The sequence below is a fragment of the Vulpes lagopus genome, chromosome 23, assembly GCF_018345385.1.
Source record: "Vulpes lagopus strain Blue_001 chromosome 23, ASM1834538v1, whole genome shotgun sequence".
Classification (NCBI taxonomy): Eukaryota; Metazoa; Chordata; class Mammalia; order Carnivora; family Canidae; genus Vulpes; species Vulpes lagopus.
The window spans coordinates 25237243-25252018 of NC_054846.1; the positions used below are offsets into that span (position 1 = coordinate 25237243).

Here is a 14776-nt window from a genome sequence, read left to right on the forward strand (position 1 = left end):
CATATAGCATAACACCCAGTGCTCATCCCATCAAGTGCCCCCCTCAATGCCCATCACCCAGTCACTCTCATCCCCCTGCCCACCTCCCTTTCTACCACCCCTTGTTTGTTTCCCAGAGTTAGGAGTCTCTCTTGTTCTGTCTCCCTCTCTGATATTTCCCACTCATTTTTTCTCCTTTTCCCTTTCACTATTTTTTATATTCCCCAAATGAATGAGACCATATAATGTTTGTCCTTCTCGGATTGACTTGTAAATGGTATTTTTAAACAGAAATTTGATTTCTGATTGTTCTTGCTAGCATGTAGAAATACAATTGCTATTTATATATTGGATTGTATCTTGCAGCCTTGCTAAACACACTTTACGTGGTTGGATGTTTTCTGGAGCAAGCTTTTCTTTTTAAAAATGTTTTGTTTTGAATAATTTTATATTTATAGAAGTATTGCAAAGATAGGTCAGAGAGTTCCCTGTATTTTTCACACAATTTTCCTCTCAATTTTTAATTTTAGTAGCTTTTTTGGGTAGGTTTCATAGGGCTTTCTATATACATGATTATTTTATTTTCAAATAGATTTTCTTCTTTCTTTACAATCTTGATGCTTTTTATTTCTTTTTCTTGTAACTGCATTTCTAGCCACTATTTTGGTTAGAATCTTTGATATATTTCTTGGGTGATAGGGCTGGGTACAGTGTACTTAATGGTGGTACATGACATAATTAGATTTCCTAAGCCTCTCCCCTTCTTCAGGGGGTCTGGGATGGAATCTATTGAGGATGGGAGGTTCTCACTGTGTTGGGGGATTGAGTTGGGTCAAGAACTACCTAGCACAGAGGGCCTCTCTCTTTTCTCATGTTCTTCCTGGGGCTGATGGTTCAGGGAGCACATACTACTTGGAGACCATGTAGACTATAAGGCCCACTGACCTGTTGGCTGTAGCCAAATTCATGGTCATACTAGGAAATGAGCTTGACAAAGTGGTCTTTGAGGGCAGTGCCAGCCACAGCTTTGAAGGTGGAGAAGTGAGTGTTACTGTTAAAGTCACAGGAGACAATCTGGTCCTCAGTAACCCAGATATCCTTTAGGGGGCCTTCCCATGCCTGCTTCACCAGCTTCTTTGTGTTAACATATTTTACAGTTTTTTTCTGGATGACAAATCAGACTTATGACCATCACTTTGGTGGTAGGGATGGAGAAGACCATGTAAGTGTTTCTCATTCAGCTCAAGCATGACCTTGCCTACAGTCTTGGCAGTGCCAGTAGATGCAGGGGTAAAGTTCTGGGCAACCAGAACATTGGTTGTGATACAGTTTTCCAGAGAGGCCATACATGATAAGTCTTCTGGATGACCATGATGGCATAGACTGTAGTCATGCGTTCCTCCTTGATGCTAAAGCTATCATGGATGACCTTGACCAGGGAGGCCAAGTAGTTGGTGGTGCAGGAAGCAATGTTGATGACAATATTAAGGGAGTTGTCATACTTCTCCTGGTTCATGCTCATCCTATACATCAGGGCATCGGCAGAAAGGCAAAGATAATGACCATTTTATCTCTAAGCCTTCAGTGAACCCTAAACTTCTCCAAGGCAGCAAATATACTAGTGGACTCCATACTGTATTCAGCACCAGCATTACCCCATTGTGATGTTGGTGGTATCTAGTTTCTGGAAGATAGAGATGGGCTTTTCATTGATGGCAAGCTTCCCACTCTCAACCTTGATTGTGCTGTTGAACTTGTCATGGGTGGAACCATACTGGAACATGTAGACCGTGTATTTGAGATCAGTGAAGGGATCAATGATGGTGACATTATTTACTTTGTCAGAGTTAAAAGGAACTCCAGTGACCAGGCCACTGATATGGACAAATACATTCACTATGATCCTCATCATCATGTCTTAGAGATGATGCAGTTGTTTATCAAATGAGGAGGAGCAGAGAGACTTCGTTTACAATGTTGAATAGGAATTGTGTGAACAGATGTTCTTGCCTTGTTCTTGATCTTAAGGGGGAAGCATTAAGTCTTTTATCCCTAAATGTGATATTAGCTATAAGTTTTTTGTTGATGTCTTACCTGGTTGATGAAGTTTTTTCTATTCCCAGTTCAACAGTTTTTAATGGGAATTGATGCTGGATTTCAGCAAGGTCTATTTCTGTATTTGTTGAGATAATCATAAGACTTTAATTTTGTAGGCTTTTTAATATGATAGATAATGAATGTTAAAACAAACTTGCATTCCTCATATAAAGGAATATATATAAATATAAAGGACTACAGTTTATCATGATGTAGTATGCTTTTTATATATTGTTAAGTTCAACTTGCTGAAATTGTATGGAGAATTTTGTGTCTATGTTGATGAGTGTGATACATTGCTTTGTAGTTCTCTTTTGTCATAGATCTTTGTCTATTTTCATAGAATACTAATAGAATGTTAGGCATTATTTGTGTCCCTTCAATATTTTTCAACCATTTTTGTGGAATTGGTATTATTTTTTAAATGGCTGGCAGGATTTCTGTTGAAGCCATATGGACCTGGAGATTTTGTTTTGTGGAGAATGTTTTTAATCTTTTTTTTTTTTTTTTATGATAGTCACACACACACAGAGAGAGAGAGAGAGAGAGAGAGAGAGGCAGAGACATAGGCAGAGGGAGAAGCAGGCTCCATGCACCGGGAGTCCGACATGGGATTTGATCCCGGGTCTCCAGGATCGCGCCCTGGGCCAAAGGCAGGCGCCAAACCGCTGCGCCACCCAGGGATCCCTGGAGAATGTTTTTAACTAAAAGTTCAAATTCAATTTCTTTACTAGATGTAGGACTATTCAGGTTATTAATTTCTTTTTGAGTGAGCTTTGGAAATTTGTGTTTTTAAAGACTTGGCCATTTCATCTAATTTTCTGACATTGGTATAAAGTCATTAATATTCTATTACTTATTTTATATCTTTAGAATATGTAGTGATCTTATCTCTCTCTTCCTGATACTGGTAATTTGTATCTTCTAGAGCAGTTTAGCTATAGATTTATCAATTTTATAGAGTTTTTTTTAAAAAAGAATCTGAATTTGATTTCATGATTTTCTCTATTGTGTTTTCTGTTTCCTTTGGCTTCTGCTGTTCTTTAATATTTTCTTACTTAGAGCTTATTATGTCCTTTTTTTTTGTTTGTTTGTTTCTTAAGATGGAAGCTGAAGTCAGCAATTTGAGACCTTTCTTCTGATCTAGGTATCATTTTAATGCTATAAAATTTCTTTTAGGTACTAGTTTAGTTGCATCCCAAAAGTTTTGATATATTATTTTTTTCTTTTTTGATTCAAAATATATCCAACTTCCTTTTGAGATCTTCTTTGATCTACATGTTCATTTCCAGTATTTGTGGGTTTTCCAGATACTTTTCTGTTAATGATATTTCCACTGGAGTCAGAGAACATATTTTGAATGATTTGAATCATTGAGATTTGTTTTATGACCTACAATATGGTATATTTTGATACGTGTCCTGTGTTTATTTGAAAAGAACGTGCGTTCTGCTGTTATTGGGTAGAGTGTTCTATAAATGTTAGTTATTTAAGTTGGTTAATCATACTATTGAGACCTTATGTGCCCTTATAATATAAATTTCTCTTGACTTGTTCTATCAATTGAGTGAGGGGTGTTGAATCCTTAAGTATAGCTAGTTAAATCTTTTTTTCTTTGCAGTTGTACCAGTTTTTGCTTCATGTATTTTGAAGTTATTAGATGCAAAAAGAGATAAGGTTGCAAAGTCCTCTTAATAAATTGGATTCTTTATCATTATGAAATGATTTTCTCTATCCCTTGCTCTGAATATTTTTTGCTCTGAAATGTAGTTTATCCGTTTAAGCTTTCTTTTGATTAGTGTCAGTATGATTTTTCTGCCCTTTTACTTTTTATCTATTTAAAGTAGTTTTCTTGTAGTGAGGATATAGTTGAGTCTCATTTTTTTTTAAATCCAATCTGACAGTTTTTCCTTTTTAACTAGGGTCATTAGATAATTTATAGTTAATGTAATTATTGATGTGATTATATATAAATCTACCATCTTACTGTTTACTTTCTATTTCTCCCATCAGTTCTTTGTTCCTCTTTTCTGCTTTCTTTTGCCTCTTTGGATTATTTTTTAATGAATTCATAGGTTAGTTTAAATGAGTATATTGTATTTGACATTTTTGCCTGACCTCAGGCTTTCATTAAAGTAATCTTTTTTTATTTATGTAACTTAGCACACATTTATTAAACAGCTGTTGTATTGAGTGTTTAGAGAATGAATTTTATAGAAGTTGAGTCTTGATCTAGGCTTTGGAGGAATGGTAAGATATGATCGGTTAGAGAATCTTATAGTTAGGAAGATGTGAATAAAGGCACATAAGGTAGAAATTAATAGGGCAGAATTGGATGAACTTAGCAAGAGGAACAGAAGTACAAAAATTCTGAGATTATCATAGGAAATTGAAAATGCTTCAAGGATTGATTTTTAAAAAAGAATGTTAAAAACCTAACATTCTCAATGAAGTTGTAAAACATATGCACATTTTATCACTTTCCAGGTTTAACTGTCACTTTTTTTAGTCTCAGGAGGGTAAAGTACCATTAAACAAAATAAATCATTGTATTGAAATAAAGATAAGGCCAAAGTAAAGTTAAAACCTCAGAATTGATTAATTACATTTGGGTTTTAGTTTCCTTAGGACCTTAATTACCAAATAAGTATTCTAATTCTCATGTAGCTTGACCTCTTCACTTCTTTTTGGAATAGTTTCCTGTTTTAAATTGTGTAATGCTTTCTTACGGCTTTATTTTTTACTCCTGGACAACTCTCAGTGTCCTTAATATAACCTTTTCTTCTGCTGGACCCTTAAATATTTTTGATTATCCATGGTTTTCTTGTCTGTCCTACATTTCTTTCGTTTTTCTTTTCCTCATTAGATGTTTTATATAGGTTCTTTGGGAGTTTCAGTGAGGGCAAGGAGGTTTTCAGATTTTGAGTTGCTTTATATTTGGTCTTATCGACCCATCTCAGGTTTTTCTCTTTTTTCTTTCTTTTTTTAAACACAGGGATTTATAGACTGTAACTAATAGCAACCTTTGAGAGAAGGTTTTAGTTTACTCTCATATACAAATTTTCTGCTTGAGATATTTTGAATCTAATGGCCTCCCTCTTACACAGTCTGATATCAAGTGTTCCCATGATTTTACCTTTTACTTAATAATTTGTTGTATCAATTCATTGGATTGTCTTCTTACTAATACAATACACGCTGGTACTATGTACTAGTAATACCTTAAGAGCTTTATAGGTATTGATTCTTTTGATCTAATAACAACACTATACATATATGAACTTGGTTTTTTATTCCCTTCCTTCCTCCCTTTCATCCTCCCTCTCTTTCTTTCTTTCTTCTCTTTCTTTTTTTCTTTTCTTTTCTTTTCTTTTCTTTTCTTTTCTTTTCTTTCTTTTTCTTTCTTTCTTTCTTTCTTCTGATTTTATTTATTTAAACATTTTTTTAAAAATATTTATTTATGATAGTCACAGAGAGAGAGAGAGAGGCAGAGACACAGGCAGAGGGAGAAGCAGGCTCCATGCACTGGGAGCCCGATGTGGGATTCGATCCTGGGTCTCCAGGATCGCGCCCTGGGCCAAAGGCAGGCGCCAAACCGCTGCGCCACCCAGGGATCCCTGATTTTATTTATTTATATTCATGAGAGACACATAGAGAGAGAGAGAGAGAGAGAGAGAGAGAGAGAGAGAGAGAGAGGGCTGAGACACAGGCAGAGGGAGAAGCAGGCTCCATGCAGGAAGCCTGATGTGGGACTCTATCCTGTGTCTCGAGGATCACACCTTGGGCTGAAGGCAGCGCTAAACTGCTGAGCCACCCAGGCTGCCCTAGAACTTGTTTTTTTAAATTGTGTGTTATTTTAAATTATGTTTTTAATTTCAGTTCCACCATAATTAACATACAGTGTAATAATAGTTTCCCATGTACAATACAGTGATTGAACAATTCTGTGCATTACTCAGTTCTTATCCCTTCACCTATTTCATCCATCCTCCCCCCACTCCCATCTGGTAACCATCAGTTTGTTCTCTACAGTTAAGAGTCTGTTCCTTGGTTTGGTTTGTCTCTCTCTTTTTTTCCTTTGCTCATTTGTTTTATTTCTTAAATTCCACTTATAAGTGAAATCATGTGGTATTTGTTTTTCTCTGATTGGTTCATTTCATTTGGCATTATGCTCTCTAGATCCATCTATGTTGTTGCAAATGGAAAGATTTCATTCTTTTGTGTGGCTAAATAATATTTCATTATATATATATAGGTATAGATAGATACAGACCAATCTATCTGTCTTTTGGCTGCTCCCATAATTTGGGAATTGTAAATAATGCTGTAGTAAATATAGTGATGTATTTATCTTTTCATATTAGATACCCAGTAGTGGAATTTCCGGGTCATAGGGTAGTTCTATTTTTAATTTTTTTTTTTTTTGAGGAATCTCCATACTGTTTTCCACAGTGGCTGCCCCAGTTTGCATTCCCACCAGCAGTGCATGAGGACTCCTTTTTTCTCCACGTCCTCACCAACACTTGTTTCTTGTGTTACTGATTTTAGCCATTCTTAAATGTGTGAGGTGCTTTGTCATTGCAGTTATGATTTGCATTTCCCTGATGATGACTGATGTTGAGCATCTTTTCATGTGTCTGTTGGCCATCTGGATGTCTTCTTTGGAGAAATGTCGGTTCATATTATATGCCCATTTTAAATTGGATTATTTGATTTTTTTTGGTGTTGAGTTGTATTAGGTCTTTATATATTTGGGGTACTAACCCTTTATCATTAGCACATATCTTCTTCCAATCAGTATGTTGTCTTTTAGTTTTGTTGACTCTTTTCTTTGTTGTGCAGAAGCTTTTTATGTTGATGTAGGCCCAATAATTTATGTTTGTTTTTATTTCTCTTACTTCAGGAGACATATCTCGAAGGATTTTAATATGGCCAATGTCAGAGAAATTACTGCCTGTGCTCAACTCTAGAACTTTTATGGTTTCATATCTCACATTTAGGCCCTTAATCTATCTTGAGTTTATTTTTGTATACAGTGTAAGAACGTGTCCACTTTCATTCTTTTGTGTGTAGCTGTCCAGTTTTTCCAGCATCATTTGTTGAAGAGAATGTCTTCTTACTATTGCATATTTTTGCCTTCTTTATCAAAGATTAAGTGACCATTTAATTGTGAGTTGATTTCTGGGTTTTGTATTCTGTTCCATTGATCTATGTCTATTTTTGTGCCAGTACCATATTGTTTTTTTTATTAGTACAGCTTTGTAATCAAGTTAAAGTCTGGAATTGTGATTCCTCCAGGTTTTTCCTTTTTCAAGATTGCTTTGGCTATTCAGGGTCTTTTGTGATTCCATACAAATTTTAGGATTGTTCTAGTTCTGTGAAAAATGCTGTTGATATTCTGATTGACAGGGATTACATACATTAAATGTGCAAATTGCTTTGGGTAGTATAGATATTTGAATAATATTTGTTCTTCCAATCCATGACAATGAACTGTCTTCCCATTTCTTTGTGTCATCTTCAATTTTTTCCTTTTTTTAAAAAAAGATTTTATTTATTTATTCATGAGAGACACACAGAGAGAGGCAGAGACATAGGCAGAGGAAGAAGCAGGCTCCATGCAGGAAGCCCAATGTGGGACTCAATCCCAGGACTCCGAGATTATGCCCTGAGCCAAAGGCAGACGCTCAACCGCTGAGCCACCCAAGTGTCCCTTCGATTTCTTTCAACAATGTTGTATTGTTTCTGAGTAGAGATGTTTCACCTCTTTGGTTACATTTAGTCTTTCTTTTTGGCGCAGTTATGAATGGGTTTGGTTTCTTAGTTTCTCTCTCTGCTGCTTCATTATTAGTGTATAGAAATGCAACAGATTTCTGTACATTGATTTTGTACCCTGTGACTACAGAATTCATTTCAATTCTAGTAGTTTTCTAATGGAGTATTTCAGGTTTTCTATATATAGCATCATGTCATCTGTAAATATTGAAAATTATACTTCTTCTACCAGTTTGTATGCCTCTTATTTCTTTGTGTTGTCTAATGGCTGTGGTTAGGACTTCCATTACTATGTTGAATAAGAGTGCTGAGAACAGACCGATATCCTTGTTCCTGACCTTAGGGGATAAGCTCTTAGTTTTTTCCCCATCAAGTATGATGTTTGCTGTGGGTTTTTCATATATGGCCTTTATGTGTTGAGGTATGTTCTCTCTAAACCTGCTTTGTTGAGGGTTTTTTATCATGAATGGATGTTACACTTTGTCAGATGCTTTTTCTGCATCTATTGAAATGATCGTGTGGTTTTTATCCTTTCTCTTATAGATGTGATGCATCATGTTGATAGATTTGTGAATACTGAACCACCTTGCACCCTGGAAATAAATCCCATATGACTGTGGTGAATAATGTTTTTAATGTGTCATTGGATTCAGTTTGCCACTATTGAGAATTTTTGCATCTATATTCATTAGAGATACTTGGTCTGTAGTTCTTTTTGTGTGTGTGGTGTCTTTATCTGGTTTTGGTATCAAGGTAATTCTGGCTTCATGGAATGAATTTGGGAGTTTTCTTTCCTCTTCTATTTTTTGGAATAGTTTGAAAATAACAGGTATTAAATGTTTGGTAGAAGTAGCCTGTGAAGCTGTCTGCTCCTAGACTTTTGTTTGTTGGGAGTTTTTTGATTACTGATTCAGTTGCATTGTTTATTGTAATCAGCCTGTCCAAATTTTCCATTTCTTCCAGCTTCAGTTTTTGGAAGTGATACGTTTCCAGGAATTTCTTCATTTTTTCTAGTTTGTCCAAATTATTGGTATATAATTTTTCATAATATTCTCTTATAGTCCTTTGTACTTCTGTGGTGTCTTTCTTGTTTTTTTTTTTTTTTTAATTTGTGAATTTTTTTTATGAGGTTTCTTTCTCAGAAAAGTTTTCAGCTATCATTTCTTTAAAGACATTTTCTGTTTTCTTTCTCTACTCCTTGAATCCCTATAATGTGAATGTTATTAAGCTTGTGGAGTCTTTGAGTTCCCCAAGTCCACTCTTATTTTGCATAGAGTGGAAAATATCCTGCTCTTTCACCTGCTCAGCTTGATTATATTCTATTACTTTGTCTTCCAGGTTGCTGATTCACTCCTCTGCTTCCTTTAGCCTGCTATTTGATCTATTGAATGTATTTTTAATTTCAGTTATCGTGTTCTTCTCCTCTGATTGATTCTTTTTATCTCTGTCTTGAGGGTCTCACTAATGTCCTTCACTCTTCTCAAGTCCATTGAGTATCTTTATGATCATTACTTTAAATTTTCTTTCAAGATCTTGCGTATATCCATTCTGCTATGTCTCTTGGTTTGACTTTGTCTTCCTTCAATTGGGACATATTCATTCAGCCTTACTCTCTAGGTCTGATTCTCTGTGTTAGGAAAGTCAGCTAGTCTCTTGCCCTTGAACGTAGAGGGCAGGGCATGTACTTTAAGTGAAGTGGCACTTTCCCTTTCTTATGGGGATGTGCTGCTGTGTCAGAACTCTGGTCTGGCAAGGAAATGCCATAGTGTGTGTGTGCAGGTGGGAGTTGCAGATTTAACAAGGTACCAGTATCCTCCGTGGAATGTGAGGAAACATGATGCTGGCAAGATTTGTCCTATCTGTGGGGATAGTGGTGGAGGCCATCTGCTGCTCCTGGACTGAGGCAGGTGTGCTTGGAGGGGGCAGGGTGCAGGGTGAGCATGTTAGATAGTTAAGGCCTGCACGCTCCTGGTTCCCACAGGTGGCTGTAGGATTATTATGGGGGGTAGGGGAATGAAATGGCACCTGCCAGCTCTTTTGTTCCTGGAAGTCCATCAGGAACTCTGATATCAATAATTAACTCTCCCTTCTGTGCATCCCATGTGCCTTTCAAACTGATGCTTCTAAGTTATATCTCTGAGGACTGTTTGTTGTGGTGTTTCTTTAAGGGCAGAAACTCAACTTCCTTTACTCTTCAGGTTCTCCCAGAGCCCAGCTTCGATATCTAAAGTTCCAGGCTTTAAGTCCTTCTGGTTGTAAGAACGCACATAATTTGATCCCTTCGATGTTCAAAGCTAAGTGTTGTGAGGATTCATCTTCTATTGCAGGTTTCCCAATATGATAGTCTGTTTCTCAGCCCTCTATGTGCCTATGGCTCCCTTCCTCTGGTAGCCAGACCTAAGGGATTTTTAGCTCTCCACTGCATCTCTGCCCTTCCTACCCTTCTCAAGATTGCCTCGCCTTGACATTTAGGTGTGAAGTCTGTTCTGCTTGTCTTCCGATTGTTTTCTAGGTTATTGGCATTTAGGTGAGTGTTACCTAGTATCTGTGGGAGGAGGTGAATTTAGGGTCCTCTTCTACCATCTTCTGTGGAGATCTCTAGACCTTAGTTTTTATGGGTTTAATATTGTCAAGAATGCCAGATAAAGTAATTTTTTGGTCTAGTTTTTGAAAGGTGACTTTCAATGCCTTATGTTTTCAAAAGCTAAAAATAGTTTCTATAATAGTAGTGATCAAGGATAAAATGGACCATTTTATATAGTTACATTATCTTCAAAATGTGTTGTAAAATGATATCTTCAAAACCATTATAATCTTGTGGATTACAGCAGCTCAAATCTTCAATTATATTTTCAAGTATGAAATACTGATTTTCTTAGTAGCATTTGAACAGCAAGAAAAGTTTATATTCTTCCCATAATGCAGAAATATCTTTTAACTTATATAAATCTCTGCCATATCAGAAGGACTGTGTTAAAATGGAGGAGGCAGGTGACATAAATCTTTATTCTTTGGTGTAAAACATAGTAGCTGAGTGTCAATTGCTTCCAGTATTTAAGTAATGGTATAAAGTAATAGGGAATTTTTGCATTCAGATTTTAGTATGTAGCAGTAGGCCTACATTCACTAATAATTTCTGAAGGTGGTTATATTCCCTAATAATTTCCTTACATCAAATAAATGAAGTTATTGTTCCAAGGAGAATGCATGAAAGATGGCATTCATTTTCTACATGACTAAAATTTTCTTATGCAACATGCTGCCGGCTGTGGGACTATCAGGCTTCTTTTTGTTTTTCAAAGCAGGATTCTGCTTAACTGTTAACTCTGCACTTGTGCTTTATTTGCAGCATCTGGCGAGGCCCCAATGTGAACTGCACAGACAGTTCGGGTTACACTGCTTTACACCATGCAGCCTTAAATGGACATAAGTAAGTGCTACTTATTTGGACTAGAAACCTCATGTATTTAATTATATGTGATGAAGTTAATTATGTCAATGATACCTATCTCATGTTGCCATGAGTTCCCTGGGCTTAGGTGAATTTGAAGAGGCACCAGGTGGCAACACTGACGATTTATACTTGGTAGGAATGTTCCTTGGTAGGGATGTACACAGTATAAACTGAGAGAATTGTTCAAAAATAGTCAAATATCATACAAGGAGAATGAAAGAAATGACAAGATGTGTTAGTTATGTGTGTCTTTCAGGAGGGAGTGGGATAAAACCAGGTAGTAATGCCACCCTACCTTTTTTGGGTGTCTTTATCCAACATGGGGAGTATTCACCAAGAATAAAATCTTAATATATTCTTACTATGAATATGAGCCATTGGCGCTTATATGAGCCACTTCAAAATCCTTCAAATTTAGGTAACATGCCTTTTCTTTGTCATTGAGGATAGTTTTTATGGTTTTAAGTTTCTTTAACCTATGGAATTATGTTTCAATAATGTGATGGTCTACAGTATGGGCAGTAAAAGAATGTGTAGCCATAACCATCAATTCATTTCTAGTGTTTTACCTAGGTTACCTAGGTTACCTAGGTTACTGACAAAATGTGGGGAGTCTGAATGATTCAGATGTTCTGTTCTCCCCCATCAGAAGGAAAAGGACTCTTCATCCATTTTTCCTTTGCTCTAATGATCCAAATTAGTCTTTTCAGATTTAGATCATTTCATTTTACTTAAGTTTTTTTAAAGATTTATTTATTTTTAAGACTTTCAAATTTTTTAAAAAATATTTTATTTATTCATGAGAGACACAGAGAGAGAGAGAGGAAGAGACATAGGCAGAGGGAGAATCCCAGTATCCTGGGATCATGCCCTGAGGCAAAGGCAGATGGTCAACCACTGAGCCACCCAGGCATCCCAAGATTTATTTATTTTAGAAAAAGAGAGACAGCATGTACATGCATGCACACCCCGGGGGTGGGGGGGGGGCGGTGGGGGGGAGGCAGAGGGAGAGAATCTTCAAGCAGACTTCCCACTAAGCGTGGAGCTTTACATAGGCCTCAGTCCCATGACCTATGAAATCGTGATCTGAGCCAAAACCAAGAGTCAGTGCTTAACTGACCAAGTGAGCCAGGTACCCACATTTTACTTCAGTTTTTTAGATGCAGTAATTATTGCCTTAGAAATGCTAGTTACAAAAAAAAAAAACAAAAAAAAGCTGGTTACCTTTTGCTTTCCCACCTAACCTTGGTTTTATTCTTTGAATTGAGATACAAGATCAAGTCACACTTGATCACATTTTGTAGCCTTGAAGTTCTCACACAAGAAACACCATTTTTGTCATTTATCACTATGAAATTTTTTATCTTTAAATTTATTGCATAAATCTAACATTGTCTTTCTGTTTGGATATGGAGCTGTCTCTCTATCTGTCCACTCATGTATAATTTTACATATAATCACAAACATAATGTTTCATCCTTTGGATTCTTAGTATTAGAATTCCAAAACGGCATTTCTTTTTATCCAGTCCCTATTCTGGATTATGTCATCTTATACATCTAACTTAGAACCTTTTATTTTGCTGGGTCTTTTTAAAAAAATTTATTGTTGGGGATCCCTGGGTGGCTCAGCAATTTAGCACCTGCCTTTGGCCCAGGGCGTGATCCTGGAGTCCTGGGATTGAGTCCACATCGGGCTCCCTGCATGGAGCCTCCTTCTCCTTCTGCCTGTGTCTCTGCCTCTCTCTCTCTGTGTGTTTTTCATGAATAAATAAATAAATAAATAAATAAATAAATAAATAAACAAACAAATAAAATCTTAAAAAAATATATATAGTTATCTTCCTGTAGAGTGTAAAATGTGTATGGATCTTCACCACCTGAATGTTTTAAAGGGATTACTATTTATTCTTCTTTGTACCTGGGTCATCAGGAATGAAGCCAAATGAAATCAGCCCAAGAAATACAATTCTGATTGCTTCTTTGGTCATCATATGTGTGTATTTAGGAGAATTCCAGTTAGGAAAAGTAATTGGGAAGACAGATTATCAAATCTAATGGACAGAAGATCTTGAGCTTGAGCACTAGAGCTACTCTTTTTGTTCTCAAATTTTCATTATAAGCACTTCTCAAAATAATGTTGCTCCAAAATGGATTAGCATTCATATCCATCCATGGTTTTCAGTATTTTAGTAAATGTTATTGATTTATACATGATGGTCTATCAAGTTCTAATCATTGGGATATGTTTCCCTATGGCTCACTGCATAATTTTTTGTTTCTGTTACCAATATACAAGTAAAGATAAATTTAAGCAAATTGATCAGCAGTCATTATGATCATAAAGAGAGGGGGGATTTGACTAGATGTCTTAGATATCTTTTAAGATCTCTTTAACTGCATATTCTCTGAGAATTATATATCTTTGCTTTACTCTTATATGAAGATCCTTTTTTTTTTTTTTTAACACTTTCCAGGAAGATTTTACTCAGTATCAGTTTATAGGCATTGGGAAAAAGCAGAATTCTAATCCCATCTTCCCATCTCTGCTACTTATGTATCTTGAGTCATTTAATACCCCATCTTGGGCTCAGTTCAGTGTACTGAACACATAGGCTGGATATCTTCCATTGTTCCTTTCCATTATAATACCTTATGATACCTGTTTTGGTATTTGTGGCTCAGTTATGTAGTATGATGTTATAATTCTGAAATACAGATTTTCATCTAGAGTGTATTATTTCTTTAAATTACCCGTGGATTTTTATTTTTTTTATTCTTATGTTTTTTAAGATTTAATTTATTTATTCACAAGACAGAGAGAGAGAGAGAGAGAGAGAGAGGCAGAGACACAGGCAGAGGGAGAAGCAGGCTCCATGCAGGGAGCCCGATGTGGGACTCGATCCCCAGACTCCAGGATCATTCCCTGGGCTAAAGGCGGTGCTAAACCGCTGAGCCACCTGGGCTGCGCTACCCATGGATTTTTAAAAGTAGAGATGGTTTATTCAATCCTGCCCCGTTTAGCCAGATGGAGGAAACAACCTCATTCTGGATAAATGATGTAGTGATCACTTAGATATTAGGGTGGAGCTATGTTTAGAGTTTAAGTGTTTGAGTTCTGAGTGCATGCTTTTACCAATGCTCTCTACATTATCTTCCTTTTGTGGCTCTATGCACATCAGTTTCCTAAACTCTTGCTGGCTTTTCTCTGTTCTATTGATCTATTTCTGGGCTGCCTCCCATTATCATCAACTACTGTATTCACATTGAATGCTAATTTTAATATTGGCTTAAGAAAAGATATTTGAAGGAGAAAAAAAAATGTCGTAGAATATATCTCAGAACCAGAGAAGGATTTTTTTTTTCTTTTCTTTGCCTTTGCTATTCTCACTTAGCAAGGTAATAACAATTGATGATTTTGTATTCTTCCCAAGCAAACCTTAGCAGTCAACACAAAAACACATCATTTCCA

At 36.2% G+C, this 14776-nt stretch overlaps 1 protein-coding gene across 13 annotated transcripts in view; it reads left to right on the forward strand.

The window, feature by feature from the left end:
• The window catches only part of ANKS1B (ankyrin repeat and sterile alpha motif domain containing 1B), a 1017748-nt gene that overhangs the window by 129416 nt on the left and 873556 nt on the right, over positions 1–14776 (forward strand). For all 13 annotated transcript variants that reach the window (XM_041737915.1, XM_041737908.1, XM_041737909.1 and 10 more), the window contains exon 2: positions 11201–11281. In XM_041737915.1, coding sequence (XP_041593849.1) covers positions 11201–11281 — 81 coding nt within the window. The remainder of the gene's footprint in view (positions 1–11200; positions 11282–14776) is intronic.